General features: G+C 41.6%; 1 protein-coding gene across 5 annotated transcripts in view; it reads left to right on the top strand.

Moving 5' to 3' along the window:
* The window catches only part of GPM6B (glycoprotein M6B), a 128,843-nt gene that overhangs the window by 95,645 nt on the left and 8,962 nt on the right, over positions 1-24,236 (top strand). For 3 of the 5 annotated variants that reach the window (XM_040424935.1, XM_040424934.1, XM_040424936.1), the window contains exons 2-3: positions 18,604-18,790; positions 22,803-22,959. In XM_040424935.1, coding sequence (XP_040280869.1) covers positions 18,604-18,790; positions 22,803-22,959 — 344 coding nt within the window. Of the gene's footprint in view, positions 1-4,649; positions 4,764-18,603; positions 18,791-22,802; positions 22,960-24,236 lie in introns of all 5 variants that reach the window. The other 2 variants (XM_040424932.1, XM_040424933.1) reach the window with 1 other exon arrangement.

Below are 24,236 nucleotides of genomic sequence, written 5' to 3'. Positions count from 1 at the left end.
ACCAGAACATTCACTCTAAACCAGGACCGATACCTTGTAGGGCTAGCTCAGCTGAATGGAATGGTACCTTTTGCTTAGTGATCTGTTGGTGCAAGCCCAAGCCTGTCCCCACCTCTGCTCCTCCAGCTTCCTATGACATCCCCTCACTCTGCTTCTTGATTGACCGGGCCATGTTTATACATAGATCTCTTGCATGGCCCTCTTAGGAAAGGTAAAAGAGGACTGAAAAAAGAAGCAGGAGGAGCGAGGGTGCACAGAGTGGCTAAGATCACCCTCGGTGCACTCAACTACTCATTTCCATATGGATTAAAAGTACCTTTTGTCCAGAATAAAGCAATGGATCAGTAAGTGAAAGTATCATGACATTCAGCTGAGCTAGCTCTACAAGGCATTCACCTGGTTTATCAGACTCCCTTTAGGGGGTTGTCATATATCTGATGAGTTGATGGAACTGCAGGGTTGTTGTTTTTTTTGGGATAACTAATACAATTCCAAATTTGTGCGATTGTATGTTTAGTTAATGTTTCCTTTTAATCTATTTTTTACCCTCCTGAAAAGAAGTTGGTAACCTAGCTGCTAAATGCTAGGCGTCCTTTATTATAATTCATTTGAAGTGCTGTTTCCTGAAGGCCAATCACCAGTAAAGGTAGAGTAGATGCCAAAAATAACAAGAATTTCCCTTTTTATCCCAATATTCCAGCAGAATCTTTTGATCTGCTTAGACTTTACCATCCAAACAGAATCAAAGCTTTGATGCTGTCCAGGCCTTTATTAGGAAATTGGCAGAATGAGTCCTTTATCTCATGGTGTGATTTCCATGAATGATATCTGTGTTTTAAAATGGTTTGCCGTTTTATTTCTCTGATATAATGGTGACCATACAAAAGTTTGAATAAAAGATCTCCGGCTTAGGTCTCGTTCACATCTGAATTTAGATTTCTGATCTGTCAGAAGAACAAAAAATGAAAAATAACTAATCTGTTTTGGGCTCGAGTCATGTCCATGAGTGTACTTGCTCAGTGTCCATGCTTGATTGCGGTCTGCAATCCATGGGCATCGGCCATGCGCACTCCTCTTGCGGATGCCGACCTATTGACTTGAATGGGTCTGTGATGCACAACATACGGCAAAAGATAGAACATGTACTATCCTTTTGGTGTGCAGAGCCACGGATCAGCAGCCCATGGAAGCGATTCATAGTGCTTCCCATCCGTGCCTCCGCAGAGTGCACACGGACAGTGTCAGTATATTGTGGACCGGCTGCTTACGGTCTGCAATATGGCATTAAGCAAGTACGCTTGTGGGCATAAGCCCTTATTTTGACCATTTGTGATCAGTTTGAATCAGTCTGTGTCAGTTATTTTTGATGGGTAAAGCTGGGTTCACATCTGTGGTTTTGTCACCGCCGGATCCCGATTCACTGTAATAGAATCCGGCGGTGATCTGGCTGCCTACCGGCATATGTGCCGGCTTTCGGACAGACAAAAAATTCTTCATGTAGCTTTTTTTTGTCTTTCCGAGGGCCAGCATGTATGCCTGATACAGTGAATTCAGTCAGGCTGTTCCCCCGACGGAACAGACTGCCCGAATTAAAGAAGCAGATGTGAACCTAGCCTAAAAAATACTGCATGCAGGACGTTCTCTCCCGTAACTTTGTCTGATGAAACTGACAGAAACTGATGCAAACTGATCAATACTAAGGGTAGGTTCACATAAATGGATCCGGCAGAGAACAGCCTGCCAGAGTTCACTGGATACTGCCATTCACCTCTGAACTCCATTGACTGTAATGGAATTCAACCGCTTTCTGGTGAAATGCCAACTTTCGGCCAGACAAAAGCCATTGCATGCAACAGTTTTTGTCTGAGCCGAAAACCAGCACTTATGTCAGAAAGCATCCGGAATCTATTACAGTAAATGGTGTCTGCCAGTAAACGGCTGGATCCGATGAACTCCAGGAGGATGTTCTCTGCCGGAACAGCCTGACAGACCCGGATCCGTTTTAGGCTACTTTCACATTAGCGGCAGCCTTCTCCAGCAGGCTGTTCCGGCGGGTGAACAGCCTGCCGGATCCGTGCTGCCGCTAGTGCACGTGTGCCGCCGGAGTCCCGCTCCGGCCCTATTGACTGTAATGGGGGCGGGACGGAGTTCCGGCGGCAGCACGAGAGGCGGCCGCAATAAAACGACATGTGCAAACTACAACAAATTGATGCAAACTTATTACAACTGAAGCTGAAAATAAGACAGATTTTTCACTTTTTGTTCTTCTGACAGATAAGGCTACTTTTACATCTGCGACATAGATTCCAGCAGGCTGTGCCAGCACATAACAGCCTTCTGGAAGTCTCCGGATACGGCATAGCCGGATGCAAGCGGAATGACTACATTAACTATAATAGGGTCCAGCGGAGACCCAGCCGCAATCCAGCAAATTCTGTTGGCCGGACAGAAACTGCTGCATGCTGCAGGTTGTGTCACACCGATTCCTGGCCTTCTCTGCTGGAACTGACGGCCGGATTGCAGTGCCGCAAATGTGAAAGTAGCCTAAGAAGAATGGACATCTGTACGCAAATGTGAACTCAGCCTCACACTTCAAAAGATCAAGATTGCGAACGCATGACATTCAATTGTTTGTTCCACATGAAGTCTTAAAAACTAAAAACTTGGATAAAATACCCCAGTATTATTTTGTGCCCATATGTGTTTCCATAATCTTAAAAAAAAAAAAAAAATCCATAACAAGCTTCTGCATTTATGTATTTATTCTTTTACTATATAAGTGTGTGACAGGGTGGTATCAGACTTTTTTTTTAACTACTACTGTTTTTTTGCTGTGTTTTTATGCAGTTTTTCAGCCAAATCTAGGAGTGAATTAAAAAGGACTGAGAAATATAAAGAAGGACTTCTACTTCTCCTTCCTGCTAAATCCACTTTTAGCTTTGGCTCAAAAAAGTGCCACAGAAATGTTGTGTGAAACCAACCTAATACCATTTTCTTAATACAATAAACCTGTTATTAAGCATTGTGGAACCACCATGTGCACGCTAGGCCAGCTGGCAAAACTATAGCCAATGGTAATTATTATGACGGATGTCCAAGTAGTGGTTGGTGAGACATTTATATCCACTCTTTGAAACAATCCTTCAGACCTTATCATGAATGATTCTCTAATACCATAAATCACAAACCCAATGCCCAGCGTATTTTATATGACTATGACGATTAAACATGAGATGGAAAGAAGTTGTGGTGGACCTAGTGGATTGTGCCTTCTCTCTTTATCTTATATAGACAGGTTCCAGTGGAACCAATGGTTTTGACTGCTTAGATCAAAGAACAGTATGACTAAGGCCCCATTCACACGTCCGCAATTTCGTTCCACATTTTGCGGAATAGAATTACGGACCCATTCATTTCGGACCCCGCACCCCGCACTTCCGGGTCCGCATTTCCTTTCCCCAAAAAAATAAAAATGTCCTATTCTTGGCCGCAATTGCAGACCAGAATAGGCATATTCTATTAGTGCTGGCGGAACGCACATTGACGGTGTCTGTGTTTTGCTGATCTGTGGAATGGGGCCTAAATCTTACTTGCCAACTTTCTAGTAGTGACATCAAGGAAATTCTGAACATGGGAACAAAAAACATCAAGCATAGCATGCCACCCAACTTTTTATCATATTCTGTGCCAGTTTTTACAGTAAATGCATCCAACTTGCAGCAGTCAAATTACAAATTGCACACAAGGCTGCCTTCACCACACCCTAAAATGAATACAGACTACACACCAGACCCCATAAACTAAACTGGACCTGCCAACTTTAGAAATAGATTCCCCTGTCTAGGCTCCACTTTACATAGACATCCGACCAAACCCCAGCCCTTTATATAGACGCCAGACCATCACATTTTACAGATGCTATGTGCCCTCGGAGTACAGATTCCAGACCGACTCCAAACTAGCCCAGACTATCAGATACTCACCTCACCTGTTCCTGCTACAAGTTCCCGACATCAGGCCATTGTCTGTGGCGATGCAAGGGAGTGGAGGGAAGTGCAGGAACGGGGAGAGGTGAGTATGTACGGCACGTGGTAAATTTATCTGCTATTCCAGGACTGTGGGAGATCTCTCCTTTTAACTCTGAAATTCAGAATATTTACAGTAAACATGGTGGTAGTGGAAATGTTTGCATGTGAACTTCACTGACTTTAGACAAACAGCATAGTATGAACCTCCTTGGCCTAAACACTGTGGTCTTATGGATAAACAGGCCGTCGTCATAAACTAACCAGATAGACCACAGTTCCTTTTATTGTCAGCAGCATCATGTCTCAATGATTATAAATGTACTCACATGAGCATGTCTACAAAACGACAGTATGTCCTGTAGCTAATGTTACTGCAATCACTGCAAAGCCACTTTATTTGTCTCCGCTATCTTCCAAATTGCCTAACCATTATCAAACCTTAATTGATTTTCTTGTCATACTCTCTAATACACTGTGCCATATAGATTCTCATTTCTAGCAAAATGAACATTGATGTCTGTGGCTAACCTCCATTCAATAGTTTTGCTAGAATAAATATGTGGAATTGACTTCAAATGATATGCAGGAGAACACTGACTTTTTACCACCTAAAATTGGCAGTGAACAGCAGCAGTCAAGAAATGGAAATTGGCAGGTACCACTGGATGTACGGGAGTTCAAGGCCACCGCAAGTGCCAACAATGAGCGGCAGTATGAGTCCCTTGGGTGCTGGAGGTAAATAAAGAGATGGGATAGATTGAGAGTTCACATGCAGTGCAGCAGTCAATAGCGAGTGCTCTCTTGTGTCTATCTAGAATCCATTCCAAGCTACATTTGTCTCTTACAGATGACTGATTTCTCTGCTTTGCATTATATTCATTAAAACCGAAAGAGCTGTTGGATGAGCACTTAGATAATATCACATGCAGTTTGCTATGCTAACCTTCATAGCTCGTCATTTAGGCATTATCATCTGCTTGTGGGAGCGTTTCTGTATTGGTTATAAATAATTGCTCCCATTTTCTGTTAATCAGCTGTGCTTCATGTAAAACCAGGATTTGTTCATTACTGTAATATGTTCCTGTTACATCATGACTTGATGGGTCACGTTATTTCTGAGCAAAGTAAAAGCCTACATAGATCAAGGCAGCATCTGGCTGAAACCAGGTTGGGATATGAGGATCAGAGGTCAGCTTAGGTTGTGATATGAGAGTCATATGATTGGAAAGCATCACAGCCCGATGTGACCTATTCAGCCTGGTAATAGGGCTTTTGAAAACCCTCTTCTTGAGATATAGATATGAGCTTGGTGTAGAATTTTTAACAGTAGCTAGCCAAGTAAGAGATTTAAGACTGACACAGAATGTATTTGATGGAGTCATCCTTTTAGGTTCATCTAGAGCCAGACTTAAACCACTGCGAATTTGATTAACAGTCATGAACAAATCGTGACTACCAACGGATATTGCAGTCCATGAACCTGTATGATGTGATGTGATCCTGTAGTATCAAAATTCTTGAAATTATTTATGTCACAATGAATAATGGCAACCACTCAATGACATGTAAGGTGTAATCACAGTCCTCCTATTGTTTGTTTTGCTGGGTGACGTTCATCACTACTTGACATCCAGAAGGCATAGCTCTGTTTTTGGTTCAGCATAATATGCTCCCCCCTCCACCCCTGTTCTGGAGTGCACTAGTTTCCCAGCTTTGCATATGAAAAGTTCTTCTTGTCTCACTTCCTGAGAACCTCAAGAGACAATAGTGCTTGAGAACTTTCACAACCATGTAGTGGGGAGTGCGAAAGATGTCTCCCACCCACCCCCAAGAAAAGCTCAGAAAGACAACTAATGTGCATACCTCTGATTCTCTTGCCTATGTATAAACCTGTGAACTCAAGTCTTTTGTCAAATTAACGTAAGAAGCAGATATATAAAGGCTCATGCAAGAAAAGATACTGCTGAACATAGAAACATTCAGACATAGTTAGCCAATTCCCATTTTATATTCCCGCCTAACTGTAGGAGAGGTGGGGTAAAGTAGGCCGTACACATGAGATGGTGATGGGTCACATTGCGTTGATCAGTCATCTGTGGGGTGAAACTTTATCTACAACTTGCTTGTCAGATTAAACTGGTTGAGCAGGGAAGCTCTGTTCCTTGAGAAATGAAATTTCACCCATCATGCTGGGCACATATTGTTTCACCTCACCATGACCCAAAATTGTCCAACCTGGCCAAGTCTGCCATCATGAACGATTGCACTCGTTTTTCAAACAATGGTTGGCTAAAAAATGGGCCATTAGATCCAACTTTTGCCTCACGTATGGCCAATTAAAGGTTAGTAGAAAGTTTAATTCAACTTCCATCAGTTCCATGGACTTTACCATTTGTAATACTAATAATATCATTGACCCATGAGGTACTGACAACAACAAAAAAAAAATTACAGATAATCTGTATTTAGGAGACTCTGTATTTATATGAAATGTTGTTTTGGAGAATGTCAGTTCCCTTACATCTGAACGTGGTTTGAGTCCAGGCTTAGTAACCTATAATTATTTCATCCTTTGACATGTCTATTTGATATGTAAACAGATTACTTTTCACTAGAGGTCCCTATTTAATTGTACACAGTGTACAGTATATCCAAGTTCCCAGAATCCCCCTTCATGTTCTTCTATACTACACTTCCTGAATATTATATGTTGACTTGTCTTTTCATTATTGTCTGTGTTTTAGTTATTATTATTTTTTTTTCCCAAATGAATGAAATTTAGAATGAGAGAAAATGAACGTTAGAGAGTCCTGTGGTTTGACCACTGACATAGTTGGAACAGAGCTGGCCTTTTGCCCAGTGAAGCAATTAAATCTTACACCTCGGCCAAACCTCCTAGGATGTTCCCTGGCAACGAGATTACTATACAGAGTCGATGATGTGGTTCCTAATAGAAAGGGAAACTGCATTTGCCCAGCAAATGCTTATTCTTAAATGAGGTCACTTAAGAAGCCAGTTCTTTAAAGATGGAGTCATGTATGGCTACTGGACAGAACATGTTGGTCCCATCCTTGATGTCCATGACAGGCCGCATAGCTGAAAGATGCTGTTGGTTATTATATATTACATTGCACTGATTCTGAATAATGTTGCCCCTTGTTTTAGCTGGCCCTCCTTCTGTGAATGTGTCACATTTGCAGGCAGGATCAGAGGCAGCGCTGAGCGAGTCGCTGGGCCGTTATTAACTAGTTTCTATGGCGACGGCCGCTCACAAGCCTGAGGACAAAAATGTTTTTTTTCTGCTGTGGTGAACAAAAGAGTTTTGGTGATGCTGTGGACAAAATGGTCTTTGAAAGCAAGAGACATTGATGTGTTTGTACTACGTAGTTTATATTCAGGGTTTTTTCTCGACCTCTGCACCTCGCAATTTTTTTTTACATTTTTCTTTCTCATTTTGCATTTCTTACTCAGATAATGCTAGTCTGTTTTCTAATTTAGTCACATTTTTCCCCAAAGCTTTTTTTTTTTTTTTAAGGCAATGTACATCTGTGAATTATATCACACAAAGCAATTAGAAGCTATAAATTCTCACTGGTGCACACAATGCAAAACCACACTATCTGCCCCTTGCAATAAATGTGAACACAAATTGCCCACTTTTCTGGGACACTGGCCTTAAAATGAACTCTTTGTGGTTTATGGTAGCAGCAACATTAAAATAAAAAAAGTTTTAAAAAAAATTACATGTTTTTGCATGGTGGTTATTGGGTCATCACTGCCTTTAGAGCTGACCATATATTTTCATAATAGAACCATACAATTGTACATAACCCAAATTATTTTATGCATTTTTGTATTTTCCTAGCCTACTGAAAAATTCTATAAAAATGAATAAAAATAATTAATGATCGACCTTCCATATTCAGATCTCCACGCCATATGAGATTAATATTCAGAAGAAGTTAGTGGTTCTGTAGATTCAGATTTTTTTTCTTTTCACTAATCTTTTTGCAGAACACATTGCAGATTTTACAGTCATGGAGTAACAGTACAATGTGTGATTTGGATGTGTAATATAACTTCAGGTTTAGATCAAAGACTTGTTGAATATAGTGGTACCATTGTTGGTGTAATTGGCATTTGCGCTTGATCGGTATTGTTGTGATTTTTTTGATTTTTTTTTTTTTTATGGCTGTAACTGGGTCATTATTATTTTTCCCCAAAGTGGAACAAACAGGGGTATTAAGCAGCACTATGCTGAGAAGCCACTGTACGGAAAAGCGGAGTGATGCACTTAAGAGGGGTTGGAAAGGGGTTAGCAGATGGTGCTAGTCACCAGGGACAGCTGTTGTGTCCTGGCTTTTATTATTCCATCCTGTCGCACCAGATCTTTTTAGCAAGAAAATGCAAGATTACATATCCCATAGGGAGGCTCTCTGAAGGATGTCTTTTTGATTTTCTGGCATTTTTCTACGAGACACATTTTGAGCGTTTAGCCCTGTGTATACATTGAACATGCTGAATGATCCTTTTGGCTGATGATACAGTACAGTGTGATACTGTACTGTATGAAATCAAACTTGGATGATTTAGTATTGGAATGCTAGATATCTGAGGAACCAAAGAAAACCTTGTCACAGCATTATGATCACTGGTGTGTTTGCTGCTACTTTCAGATTTGCGTTTTCCTTTTCCGGCACTAAGTTCCATCTAGGGGCTTAATAAAAGAACTGATCAGTTTCATCCCCATGCATTCTGAATGGAGAGCAATCTGTTCATGATGTCTTCAGTTCAGTCACTGAACAGCGTTTTGGACAGAGGAAATACCGCACTTGCTGCGGTATTATCTCCGTCTAAAATTCCGGATCAGTTGACGGAATGCTAGCATTAATTGAAATGTATTCGTGCCGGATCCGGCATTAAAAATACCACAATGCCAAATCCGTCCTTTCCAGTCTGCACATGCGCAGACCGGTAAAAATGTGAAAAAAATACATAAAGGATCCGTTTCTCCGGATGACATCCAGAGAGACACATCCATTCTTGCAATGCATTTGTAAGACTGATCCGAATCCAGATCCGTCTACAAATGCTGTCCGTTTGCATGCAGATTGCCGGATCACTCTGCCACAAGTGTGAAAGTAGCCTAAACCTGATTTTAGTTCGCTCTTCCTCATCATGCTCTGTCTATAATTTCTGCCGATTACTGTACACTCTATAGGCAGATATCTAGGAACAAAGCCTACTTGTGGACTTGGTAACTTTTCTTTGTATAAAACTGCATGAATTCAATGAATATGTACACTAAAATAAGGATAAATGGATAGTAATTGATAAATTTGGATGGCTTTTTCACTTTGCATGACGTCTAAGAAAATAATAGTATAGGTAATTATTTTTTCTAGTCTAGACAAATAGAAAAAACTCACAGCTTACCCAGTGTACATGATCTAAAAAGGTATTGTCCTCAATGATGTTGTCCAAATGGAGAAATGTCTTCCGTGGGGACCAAAAGCTAGCCCTGCAACAGAAAATGGGAGAGAATCCAGCATCCAGAAATGAAATAAAGTTAAAATCCCACATTTTTTTGAGTGGCATAAAATCGCTTACGCTTTTCAGGTAAACAACTCTTTATGCAATTTTTTTTTAGATTGAAGTACTAAAGAATGTGATTTTGTAACATTAATTCACTTATGAATGCTGGATTTTCAGGTTTTTTTTCCCCCAGTAGGTTTGAAGTAATTGTATCCAGAGTGACTGCTAAGTAAAAGCAGATGGCAATCTAGGGAATCAAAAATAAAATCGATCAGTAAGTGGATTAGGCAGAGAAAGGGTAGGTGAACAGCCAGTAGGACTCATGATATGTCTGTGTGCTGGGCCTGCACATAGGAGATGTGTTAATGTACAAATCATTAACTGCTCAATGTCGGGTCTTCATAAATTAGGTATTTTATGTGATTCTTGTATACAGATCGCATATACACATAGTAAAGTTGATTGCCTGGGCTATTAATTGTGTGGCTATGATCTATGTGTGCAGCATAGAATAATTTATATGTTTTATAGTCAGGTCTACTATTAACTATTTAGATTTTATTTGGTATTTTTAACTTTCCTCTTACATCCAGTGACCTCCTGCTGTAAGCCCTTATGGGCAGGGTCCACTCTCCAGTTGCCTCATTTCTTTTTATTAGTACGTTTACGGTCTCATGATTAGCATTGTGAATCTGTTGCCACATTATCAGTAAAAAAGTTTTTATTATTATGTGGCTCCCGTACTTATTCATCCAGTTAGGTCAGAGGTTTCCTGCCATGAACTCCTAACATTGTGTGCACAGGCAGAGAACGATGCTATTGTCTTGTATTATCCACTGTGGAAAGACTGCATTATTTTATGAAGTGGTAATGAATGGCCCAGTGACCCACTTACAGAATATGAAATATTAGACAGATGGAATTTCCCTTTACAAAGAAAGAAAAAAAAAATCTATTCTGCATTTTTGTGAAGTCCGTAAAATGAATAATTCAGCATAACCGTGCACTTTAAGACTCCAGTCCTGAAAAGAGATTTTATGGCATGTGCTAGACACCAGATGGCTGTATTAAAGGCTAGGGTATCCACAAATGGCAAAATATGTAATCTGGGGTTTTGAAGACTATAGAGCAAGCTATGCTGACCGTGATGCGTTAATTGTGTATTTGTGGCTTGTGAATATTCAGGCTTTGTCTTAATTAAAGCACTTGCTGTATAACATAGTATTCTTCTCTATTGCTCGGACATACATAGCCGAGTTTGGACTTTTGCTCCAGAAAAAAGCTATTGAACTGTTGTTTGAGACTCAGTGTTGCTCAAATTTTTATAATTCAAATAATGTCTCTTTGACTTCTGTTCAGCTGTCTTGTAACCCCCAATTTGTTATGTCCTCTTTATGTACTATAAAGGGTCTCTCTCTCTCTCTAGGTATCAAGAGGGAATGGCAAGTGATTGCACAATTTATTAATACTTAACAAATTTTTGTCCTGGGTGCAATATGGCTAGTTTTAATAGTCAGTCAGGGCTGGATTTTCCATTTTGATCAGGAAAGCCATGTCTAAGGGCGGACCATCAGGGTCAAGAGGTTTCTAGTTTATCCAGTTGTTGCAGAAGAAGCTCTGAATACTTAGTTCTACTGTTCTCGGTCATCAGTGATCAAGGCTTCTATGGACACTGAATCTCATTGGAATACAGCAGTGTCCAGTACAAAAAGCAATGTGTAGGTAATGTACCACTCATATTTGCCATGATGCACAAAAGTTTCAATCTGCCCTCAGATTGAACAAAAAAATTTAAATCCTGTTTGCATTTTTAGTACAGTTCTTTCAAGTCTGCTTTTGAATATCTGGAAATACTATCTGGGGTGAGTTCATGTGGATGCCGGAGAATGAACATTTTGACGTAATTAATTTTTATTTACTGGTACATACGTTAGCAATGTAAGAGAAAACAAAAAGAAAGAGGTTTAGGGTACACAATGTTAACAATGGGTGGTTCACCCCAAGAAAGGAAAAAGTACTCAGAGGATAGGCGCCAGGCGGGTGGAAGGCAGATCTAAAAGTGTATATAATAAAGGACCCCAAAGGATGGGTAGGCCGCACAGGTGGTTGGAGTGTAGTCTAGCTAGCACTCAAGTGAAAGGGAGAAAGGAGGTACGAACTCTATCAGAGAGACGGGAAATCCCTCTGAGGGTCTTGAAAAAACGCCACACAAGTAGGCGCCAATCCCTAATCAGATACTTGACATTGAAATGAGGTATCGTGGGTATATTCCCCCCAGGTTTAAGTGGAGCAATATACACTGCTCAAAAAAATAAAGGGAACACTTAAACAACACAATGTAACTCCAAGTCAATCACACTTCTGTGAAATCAAACTGTCCACTTAGGAAGCAACACTGAGTGACAATCAATTTCACATGCTGTTGTGCAAATGGGATAGACAACAGGTGGAAATTATAGGCAATTAGCAAGACACCCCCAATAAAGGAGTGGTTCTGCAGGTGGTAACCACAGACCACTTCTCAGTTCCTATGCTTCCTGGCTGATGTTTTGGTCACTTTTAAATGCTGGCGGTGCTTTCACTCTAGTGGTAGCATGAGACTGAGTCTACAACCCACACAAGTGGCTCAGGTAGTGCAGCTTATCCAGGATGGCACATCAATGCGAGCTGTGGCAAGAAGGTTTGCTGTGTCTGTCAGCGTAGTGTCCAGAGCATGGAGGCACTACCAGGAGACAGGCCAGTACATCAGGAGACCTGGAGGAGGGCAACAACCCAGCAGCAGGACCACTACCTCCGCCTTTGTGCAAGGAGGAACAGGAGGAGCACTGCCAGAGCCCTGCAAAATGACCTCCAGCAGGCCACAAATGTGCATGTGTCTGCTCAAACGGTCAGAAACAGACTCCATGAGGGTGATATGAGGGCCCGACGTCCACAGGTGGGGGTTGTGCTTACAGCCCAACACCGTGCAGGACGTTTGGCATTTGCCAGAGAACACCAAGATTGGCAAATTCGCCACTGGCGCCCTGTGCTCTTCACAGATGAATGAAAGCAGGTTCACACTGAGCACATGTGACAGACGTGACAGAGTCTTGAGACGCCGTGGAGAACGTTCTGCTGCCTGCAACATCCTCCAGCATGACCGGTTTGGCATTGGGTCAGTAATGGTGTGGGGTGGCATTTCTTTAGAGGGCCGCACAGCCCTCCAGGTGCTCGTCAGAGGTAGCCTGACTGCCATTAGGTACCGAGATGAGATCCTCAGACCCCTTGTGAGACCATATGCTGGTGCGGTTGGCCCTGGGTTCCTCCTAATGCAAGACAATCCTAGACCTCATGTGGCTGGAGTGTGTCAGCAGTTCCTGCAAGACGAAGGCATTGATGCTATGGACTGGCCCGCCCGTTCCCCAGACCTGAATCCAATTGAGCACATCTGGGACATCATGTCTCGCTCTATCCACCAATGTCACGTTGCACCACAGACTGTCCAGGAGTTGGCAGATGCTTTAGTCCAGGTTTGGGAGGAGATCCCTCAGGAGACCGTCCGCCACCTCATCAGGAGCATGCACAGGCGTTGTAGGGAGGTCATACAGGCACGTGGAGGCCACACACACTACTGAGCCTCATTTTGACTTGTTTGAAGGACATTACATCAAAGTTGGATCAGCCTGTAGTGTGTTTTTCCACTTTAATTTTGAGTGGGACTCCAAATCCAGACCTCCATGGGTTGAAAAATTTGATTTCCGTTTTTTTATTTTTGTGTGATTTTGTTGTCAGCACATTCAACTATGTAAAGAACAAAGTATTTCAGAAGAATATTTAATTAATTCAGATCTAGGATGTGTTATTTTTGTGTTCCCTTTATTTTTTTGAGCAGTGTAAAAAGGTATACATAATGAGTGAGGAGGTTCATCTAATTTCACCCGAAATACTGTAAGGTAATCTGAATCAATTCAAACCATAATAGTATAATCATATGGTATAGTAAAATACTAATAAATAAATAGAGAATTAGACCTTTTTTAAGATGTACAAAATCTCAAATGTCATGTAGTTAACTCACTTTACTGGGGGGATGTCTGTCGGATAAAGCTCGACACCTTCAGACAGAGCCCCCCTCGCCGGGTCCGAGGTGGTGGGAAATTATGGCAGCTGGGCCTCCAGCATCTGAACAATTCCCTTTATTAGACAATATACGGCACTCAACGCATTTCGGGGGTCGCATGCCCCATTCTTCAGGAGTGAACAACAGCAGGACCACCGATTTTAACCTGCTGTTGTATCACTCCTGAAGAATGGGGCGTGCGACCCCCGAAATGCGTTGAGTGCCGTATATTGTCTAATAAATGGAATTGTTCAGATGCTGGAGCCCCGGCTGCCATAATTTCCCACCACCTGAAAAGCGGACCCGGCGAGGGGGGCTCTGTCTGAAGGTGTCTTGAGCTTTATCCGACAGACATCCCCCCCAGTAAAGTGAGTTGACTACATGATGTTTGGGATTTTGTACATCTTAAAGGTCTAATTCTCTTTTAAGGTCTATTTATTAGTATTTTACTATACCATACGATTATACTATTATGGTTTGAATTGATTCAGTTCACCTTACAGTATTTTGGGTGAAATTAGTGGAACCTTCTCACTCATGTATACCTTTTTATATTACTCCACTTAAACCTGGGAATATACCCACAATACCTCATTTCAATGTCACGTATCTGATTAGGGATTGGCGCCTACTTGTGTGGTGTTTTTTCACGACCCTCAGAGGGATTTCCCGTCCCCTTTGATTGAGTTCGTACCTTTCTCACATACGTTAGCAGAAAGGTTTGAAAATAGAATCCTCTAAACTTTATTACACCAAACCTCACCAAATGTTTCATAAATCACACTGCTTCGTGATTGATTTAAATTGGAATAATGCTTATTCTTAGCCAGTAAAACCCATAGAGTTTGAGCACAGAATTCTGGGTGTGCTTATATTACAATTTGTGTCCACCTTAAAGACCATTACACCTATGTTATAATTTACTGTTGGGACACCTGTTTTAATACGCCACAGCCAATTCATCTATTTTCTGCTCCAGTAATAAGGGCTTATTAAGATGAGCGATGTTCATGTCCACATGCTGTTGAAATGTAGGACCAATAGCACGTAGACTGACCACTCCCACTTTATCAAGGGGGAATCAAGACTGGTGGAGAAAACACTAGTTTTGATAAATTTCTCCCACTGTATGAATTCACATTTATAACTTTCTGCACAAACCATTGGTCCCTGCAGAGAAACTGGCAGCATGCACTACTTTGGTCTGATTCTCACACTAGACTTGCCCATTCAAGTGAAAGGGTTCACGAAGAAAAAGACCAGCACACTGTCTGTTTAAAATTGTCAGTTTTTCGCGGCCAGAACACAGTTGAGTTTTACATCACTCAGAAATATAGCCTAAGAGTTTATTTACCGACCATGGTAAACCGTAGTCTTCAGCCATAACAATGTGTAGATATATGTACTGTATATACACATTCAAACAATATTCATGGATAAAAAAGGGTCCCCTACTACCATATGGAAGATATTCCCTTTTAACAAGCTGAGCTGACCGACATCTGTCTCGAGATTGTCCAATAGCTTAGCTGCTTGCTTTGTCTTTGTCATCTTGCTAACTTTCCAGTCATATCAGTTAATCCCCTATTGTGCGCTGGTAATCTATGGATTATAGGAGTTTTAAATGCAGCTCAGTGATTCACAGTACTGTATATCATGCTTGGATGCAGTGTAGCTTATTTTGTAATTAAATGTAATTTCACTGGAACTCTTTAGTATGTATTCGTTGTGTGCTCACTAATAAGTCTCATCACAAAAGTGGCACAGTTGGGTTCATCCAGCTCATCAGTTTATTTAACATTAGGAACTTCAGAATGAGTGGAAAGTCTTGCTTTCTGACAGTGTTTGACACCTTGTTGGTCGTCTCTGATTTTGACTAGATGCCTTTGGCTGCCAGGTACATATATTCTTCTAAAATGAATCTGTTCTAGTACAGTTTGCATTGTGTAGGAACATAATCCCCCTCTACTCTCTCTGTTAAGCACAGTGTATGTCAGTTCTGCATTGGCTGCCAATTCTAAGTTGAGCTCTTCTGAATGTTTTCCTCCATGTCTTTGCCTGAGAGGCCATCTCTATAAATCAGCATTTGTGATTTGCTTGTATTGGAGATCTACTTATTAATTGGAGATCATATTTACACACAATCGCAAAAGTTTGCTTGTTCTATACAGGTCCTTGCAATAGACTCCCATCAACTGGCTACGCAATGGGGACACATCGTGACTATGATGGTACCAGCTATCAGGTGTTCTAATAGACTATATTTAATAGAGTCCAGCAGAGCTATGCCTATAAGGACTCGGAGATGAGGCATATCATGACAAAGCTCTGTGTAGGCAGTGAACCTGTCATGGTAAAATGTCATTTTTTTGTAACTTTGTTATTGTTCACCGTTTTATGTATTATGTCCTCTGGAATATCCAGTCCCTGAGAACATCCTTTTGGGTCCTTACACACATGAATTAGGCTCTGGCGTAAAAAAAAAAAAAAAAGCCAGATTAAGCACAAGCCGTTTTTGCCACCTTCCGTTTTTGTGGCCTTTTTTAAAAAATTTTGTCTGAGGCACATGCCTCTACATAAGTTTGGAGCTTACCCACCAGGCCGCGCGACAGACTTGACTCTATGCCAGCCCACTTGCTGGTGTAGATTTGAGCCATCTTCCACGCCAAAAACTGGCATGGACCATGATAAATGAGCCAGGTCCCTTCCTCTCCCACGCCGCGTTCCCTTTCCTTGCCACTGTGGAAAAGTAACGGGGGAATCGTTGCAAATTTTGATTTGATGTGCAACAAAATGTGCGACCTGTTTACACATAAATAGATTTGTAACCGTCCCACGATGTGTGAAAGCAGCTTAATAGTTGTAAAAAAAACAGCTGGGTAATGCTGGTGAAAAACTCTCCTGTTTCCCAACTGTAACTCCCACCTAACAGTGGAACCTGGCGTCTCGAGCAGGAAATGCTCTGTATTTAACAGCACTGAAATGTTATGTGATTGTTTAGACAGTGGTAAAGTCTCCTTTGAACGCATGAGAATGAACTGTGTGACAACTGGAGGGGACCGATCGGCTGCCATTGGCTATGAAAGGCTTCCCATGGTAAAATATTTGCTTTAGCTGACTGATATTTACATGACCCGTCTTACCCATGCAGGGGCAGACACTGTTCAGCTGTTGAAGTTGGATCAGCCCATCATGTCCTGGATGTATGGAAACTTTGATTGTAGAAAGACTACGGACATGTATTGGAAATATGGCTGAGAGTTGTAGCATGCAGCTGCTAATTGTATCCTAATACTATGCTGTTGCCGAGCTTTCTCTAAATCATTTTCTAGGGTGAAGCATTTGTTAGCCGGGTGATTTATTTTGTTATGCATCAGTTTATGATCGGTTTAGAAGCCTTGCTAATCCTTTGGTTTACTTGTTAGCAGTTTATTATTTCTAATGGAGCAACATCTCTTATCTCCTCTATTTTGGGTCTTTTTTATTTAGCTAATAATAAGCAGAATATTCCAAAAATGTGCAGAACATTAAGCTTTATTCCTAGTCATATGTTTATATTGTGGAAGGCCATGCATGAAGTGCTTATTCCATAATCCCATAGATTTTAGGATGCTTTTATTCCTACAGGAAAGTACATATTAGGAGTTGCTAAAGAGTATATCCCAGGGTGGCCATCGTATTCTCATGGACATTTCATGAAAAACAATGTCTGTGTTTACAGCTTAATGGGCATCATAGACATGTCTCTCTTGATCCACTTTTCAGATGGTCACTGAAAAAAACAAAACACTGGTGTATAGATGGAGGTGCCATCTCAGAGTTGTATGATCAACCCTTGACCTTCTATAGCTCCATAGTTTTTAAAGGATAGGCAGATATTGACAGGATAGGTGGTAAATGTATGATTACTGTGGGTCCCACTGCCAGGAGCGCCACTGTTTGAATGGAGCAGCAGTGTGGATGTCCACAGCTCCATATTTTTGTACTCAACAGTAGGGATGAGCGAACTTGTGTTTTCAAGTTCGGCTTACAAGGTTCAGGTTATCTAAGAATTCCGTTATGGATTCTGCTATCACGGACCATAAGATATGGTCCGTGGTAGTGGAATCCATAACCGAATTCTTAGATAACCCGAACCTTGTACGTCGAACTTGAAAACACAATTTCGCTTAACAATCCTCAACATTCCTATAGACAGTACCAATGTTCCTCTCATTGTTCCAAAGTAGCTTAAAATGAACTAAGACGACCATGCCTAGCCCCCTTATATTATGGCTGTTGCTGGTGAAGCTGCAGTAAATGAATGTCACCCCATCGTAACATCTTACATTAGAAGTTGTGGCACTTTTCTCTTTTATGGAATAGTACTTTGCACTTGCTTCCAGACCTGCACTGGGATAGAAGGATGTATTGTTCTTAAAAATCCAATTGAGAACATCAGATTTACAGTGTGAATATCCCAGGAGAATACCAAGGGCTTGGAAGCTCATCCCCTGAGCCCGCCAGGCAGAATATTAATGTCCGGCTGCACACTGTGTTCTGCCACCTAGTTTTGCTTTGTCTGCCACCACCTCTGGTATAATGAATTATTTTGTGCTGATTAAGCCATGTGAACATCCTTCATGCTTGTTTGCTAGATTTATGTGGTGGGAAATGAAAGTGCCTTCATCTGCTTTCCATAAACACAATGAGGCAATTTAAACATGTGGATGACCTGATGGGATGGGTCCCATGTACACAGGGCCTTATTGTTGAAGTATCTCAAGTTTTTTTTTTTTTTCTTTTCTTTAACACTGTGGTTATTTTTTTTATTCTTTCTCTTTACATTGCATCCTTTGTAGTTTTTTGTTAATGGGGTGACTATTTGCAGCGACAGATTGTGTATACATTTGTGTGAAGTGGTCACCAGCTTTACTGACTCTTCCCTCTCTCTATGTGCAGGTTGCTTTGAATGCTGCATTAAGTGTTTGGGAGGAGTTCCATATGCTTCACTCGTGGCGACCATTCTATGCTTTTCTGGAGTGGCTCTCTTCTGCGGCTGTGGCCATGTCGCCCTCACTGGCACCGTTTCCATCCTTGAACAGCACTTCTCCTCAAATGCCAGTGACCATGCTCTTCTTACTGAAGTGTGAGTACCTACACCAAACAGCTAAATGCTATAGAGGTCACCTCTTCACATTGCAGAACGTTGGTTGTGTTCAAAATGTTCACTTGAACCCAGTCTCGACATAAAATCCGTATTTTACTAGATACTGTAGAAGTAATAATACTAGTAGTAATACTCAGTGATCCATTAAATTCTCACATGGCACATTTGTTGCCTCATTCTTCTAAATGGTCTCCTGTATATAAAATGTGTAGTGGGAAATGTCATAATTCAGTCTGAGAGGGTGCATATACTTATGCAATATACAGTACATAAAATTTCAGATGTCCAATGCTTTCTAAGGTGTGAGGGACATGTCAACAACAGAACAGTGAATGAGCGATCCTAATATCTCAGATAAAAGATGTCATAACCTGAAGACACTATAATAACCCTTCATCTTTACAGTGAACGTGGCTAGTCCATATCACAGATGTGTTAAAGGGACTGTTTAATATAAAGCCATGGAACCGGGGCGAGCGATACACAACTGTACCACTGTTGTACCTGTAATATCTCAATCCTTGTCTGGTGAACACTACAGAAGGCATTGTTCATAGAAACAGAGTCACAGTAGACAGGTTTATTGATCCCTGTGTGATCCCCACCAGACCTTGCACATGTAAGTTTGTCGAACATTCTTACTATCTATGGACTCCCATAGTTAGAGCATTGGAGACATGAGAGAAGTTTTTTCTCCTATTGCTGCAAAACCTCAACAATTCAATGTGATTTGAGACTACTGTCTAACTGGGCACTGTAATGTTTTTCTCTTTACGTGGTCATCATACACCTTCGGTAGCTGAGCATAAAACTGACAACTATTCCTCCTGCTCTTTCATGCACATGTACACTTGTTGTGGCCTTGCATGGATGTACTTTCAATAGGGATAGGTGAGTAAAGCTGGCCATACACATTAGATAAAAGGGAACCTGTCACACTGAACATGGTGTTTGAGCTGAGGGCATCATGTTATAGAGCAGGAGGAGCTGAGCAGATTGATATATAGTTTTGTCGCAAAAAAACATTGTAAATAAAATAAAAATTGTATTTTGTTTAAATTCCTGTTCCTTCTGGGCTTTGAAATCAAGGAGGTGGTCCTATCGGTGATTGGCAGCTTTCTCTCTATGTCCAGAATGAGCAGAGATTTACATGAAGGAAAGTTTTACGGAATCTTTTCCCACAAAGCTATATACAGTTGCAAGACAAAGTATGTGAACCCTTTGGAATGATATGGATTTCTGCACAAATTGGTCATAAAATGTGATCTGATCTTCATCTAAGTCACAACAATAGACAATCACAGTCTGCTTAAACTAATGACACACAAAGAATTAAATGTTACCATGTTTTTATTGAACACACCATGTAAACATTCACAGTGCAGGTGGAAAAAGTATGTGAACCCCTAGACTAATGACATCTCCAAGAGCTAATTGGAGTGAGGTGTCAGCCAACTGTAGTCCAATCAATGAGATGAGATTGAAGGTGTTGGTTACAGCTGCCCTGCCCTATAAAAAAAACACACACCAGTTCTGGGTTTGCTTTTCACAAGAAGCATTGCCTGATGTGAATGATGCCTCGCACAAAAGAGCTCTCAGAAGACCTACGATTAAGACTTGTTGACTTGCATAAAGCTGGAAAGGGTTATAAAAGTATCTCCAAAAGCCTTGCTGTTCATCAGTCCACGGTAAGACAAATTGTCTATAAATGGAGAAAGTTCAGCACTGCTGCTACTCTCCCTAGGAGTGGCCGTCCTGTAAAGATGACTGCAAGAGCACAGCGCAGACTGCTCAATGAGGTAAAGAGGAATCCTAGAGTGTCAGCTAAAGACTTACAAAAGTCTCTGACATATGCTAACATCCCTGTTAGTGAATCTACGATACATAAAACACTAAACAAGAATGGATTTCATGGGAGGATACCACAGAGGAAGCCACTGCTGTCCAAAAAAAACATTGCTGCACGTTTACAGTTTGCACAAGAGCACCTGGATGTTCCACAGCAGTACTGGCAAAATATTCTGTGGACACTTTGTTTTGCACCATCTGTCCACCAGCTGAAGCTCAACAGAAGATGGGTGTTGCAACAGGACAACGACCCAAAGCATAGAAGTAAATCGACAACAGAATGGCTTAAACATAAGAAAATACGCCTTCTGGAGTGGCCCAGTCAGAGTTCTGACCTCAACCCGATTGAGATGCTGTGGCATGACCTCAAGAAAGCGATTCACACCAGACATCCCAAGAACATTGCTGAACTGAAACTGTTCTGTAAAGAGGAATGGTCAAGAATTACTCCTGACTGTTGTGCACGTCTGATCTGCAACTACAGGAAACGTTTGGTTGAAGTTATTGCTGCCAAAGGAGGTTTAACCAGTTATTAAATCCAAGGGTTCACATACTTTTTCCACCTGCACTGTAAATGTTTACATGGTGTGTTCAATAAAAACATGGTAACATTTAATTCATTGTGTGTTATTAGTTTAAGCAGACTGTGATTGTCTATTGTTGTGACTTAGATAAAGATCAGATCACATTTTATGACCAATTTGTGCAGAAATCCATATCATTCCAAAGGGTTCACATACTTTTTCTTGCAACTGTATCAATCTGCTCAGCTCCTCTTGCTCTATAACAAGCTGCCTGTAGCCTAAAGGGGTTTTCTGAGACTTAACCAGAGGATAGGTAATCCGTACTTAAGTCATCGGCATCTGATAGGTGGGGGTCTGACACCCAGAACCCCTGCCGATCAGCTGTTAGAGAAGGCAGAGTCACGACCCTCTCTCAGCTTTTCCTAGGCCAAGTGACAACACGTTCATCGGTCACATGGCCTAGGTGCCGCTGAGCCCCATATTAGTGAATGGGGCAGAGCTGCAATACCAAGCACAGCTGCTGTAGAATGTACAGTACTGTGCTTGGTAAGCAGAGAAAAAAAAAAACGCTGTGCTACTGCGAGCGCTGGTGCCTTCTAAAACAACTGTTGACCCCCACCGATCAGATTCTGATGACCTGTACATGGGTAGTTCAACAGTATTTAAGTCCCGGAAAACTCTTTTAAATTACATTTTGAAGGTGACAGGTTCCCTTTAATGTTGGCCAAGCCTGCCAATTTGTCAAAACTGGCCAACCATCTAAGGTGTATGAGGGTGTCCAGACTTTCTCCTGATGACAGATGTCAGGGAAGAAAAGTTCAATCCTTTCTGGAGAGATGAGCTTCATTCTAAATGGGAAGAAGGAAGAATACACACTAGGCTGAACATGGATGTGTATGGGGTGTTGAGAGGGGTAGCTTGGCTAAAATTCAACTTGCTGATGAATATGCTTTCACCGGACATCTGTCAAGGGGTGGAGTAACAGGTCTTGTCAAAATCGGAAGACTTTTCTGTTATATGTATAGACACTTTTAGGCTAAGGTTGTGCTAGCCCTATCCTAGACACTTTGAGGTAGGATTTCTTAAAATTGTCCTTCACCAGACTGCTACAGCAAACTTAACCCAGTTGATGGCGAGATTGCACCATGCATGAACCAGCAGTCTACTGCACAACAAAATGCCATGTAGTCCTGACCTTAAAGGGGTTGTCTGGGTTCAGAGCATGCTCCGATGCTCTCCTTTGCCCTGCTCTTCCGCCCCGCAGTGTGTTTGGTGACGTCACTAGCTCTGATGGGCGGGCTTTGCCGCTGCCCTAGCCGTTTTACAGGCTAGGGCAGCGCTAAAGTCCACCCATCAGTGCCGATGATGTCACCGGGCTCACTGCTAGGCGGAAGCCTCTGCCTGGCAGACCGACGGAGAGCCTGGTACGTCACCCTGCGATTTAGCGCAGGGCAAAGGAGAACATTTCATGCTCCGATGCTCTTGTCAGGGGGGCTGCCTGGGTGAAATTCTGGGTATGTCAGGGTTCAGCTCTTAACCCGGACAACCCCTTTAAGGAAGTACGATTATACCTACATATTGTGAAGCTTAATGAAATGAGGCCGCATGTTGTTTTACAGAATCCAGTTAATGCAGTATGTGATCTATGGAATCGCCTCCTTCTTTTTCCTGTATGGGATCATTCTGCTGGCAGAAGGTTTCTACACTACCAGCGCAGTGAAGGAAATGCACAGTGAATTTAAAACCACGGCGTGTGGACGGTGCATTAGTGGAATGGTGAGAACGTGCATATAATGGAGAATATTGCTCCCTGCTCCAAATGATTTCATTCAGTCTGGAAAGTGATGCCAATTAGGCAGCAGCGTTTTTTTTAAGTTATACACTATATAGTTATTGATGACTAATTTGATAAATTTGGAGCATCTTTACAATACGTCTATGGATGTTGCTACAATTTTTACGCCACTGGAGTGAACTAAATTGTTTGTGCAAATATGTGCGACTCTTTAACACGTTGTTTTCATAATTTGCAATAATTTCAGATTTTTTTATTTATTCAAAGAAACAGACCACTTTTTATTGTTTATGTTATTATTTAGATTTTGTTCACATCTGTACTGTGCGCCCTCAGATTCCATCATTTTTTTGTGGATAGAATAGCTTAACATACAGCGCTAATCTTGCCAAGAAGATAGCAGAAACTCAGTACAACCATCATAGCCCAACAAATTCAGCTCAGAGTAGTAACAACAATATACAAGGCTGTCTACAACCTGTCCCCTCCATGCATCTCTGACCTAATCTCCTATCCTCACAAGACCTCTTTCACTGCTATCCTCTTATCTGCTCTTCACAGGTGTCTACATAATGCCTCACATGCATCCCTCATAACCTCAAACTCACTACCCCAACCGATCAGGCTCTGCCCCAGCAGCAAAATCTTCAAAATCAATCTGAAATCTCACCTCTTCAGAAAAGTCTACAATTTGCTATAACCCTGCTGCCATTACATATGATTAGCTTGTACCTTCATCAACAGTCTCTTTCCCTTGTAGATTGTAAGCCCTCACAGTAAGGGTCCTCTCAGTGCCAGTCATTCCTTAAAGGGGTTGTGCAGTGGTGTAATATTCATGGCCTATCTTCAATATGGGTCATCACTATCTGATCAGTGGGGGTCAGACTCCTGGCACCCCTTATGATCAGCTGTTTGAAGAGGTAGCGGCATGGTCGTGCTACCACTAGTTTCTCTTCAAAATGACTTGCTCATTGTCTCCTTACTACAGGCGGCACAGTGTAATTACAACTCCTCTGCCCCATTCAAGTGAAGTTGGGAAGCAGTTGTAATTACACTGTGTTGCCTCTAGAAAGGAGACGACACAGAGGCAATTTTGAAGAGGAAGTAGCGCTCCTACGAGTGACACTACCTCTTCAAACAGCTGATCGGCGATTTTGATATTTATCCCATGAACAACTTCTTTAAGCTGATGTTTACTATACTAATTTATTTTCTGTGGCATGTCATGTATATCAACCTTTTTTTTTTTTTTCACGTG

Source organism: Bufo bufo, chromosome 3, assembly GCF_905171765.1.
Source record: "Bufo bufo chromosome 3, aBufBuf1.1, whole genome shotgun sequence".
In the NCBI taxonomy this organism is placed as follows: Eukaryota; Metazoa; Chordata; class Amphibia; order Anura; family Bufonidae; genus Bufo; species Bufo bufo.
Note: the sequence above shows the minus strand (reverse complement) of the source record. Positions and strands in the feature narration are given on the sequence as shown.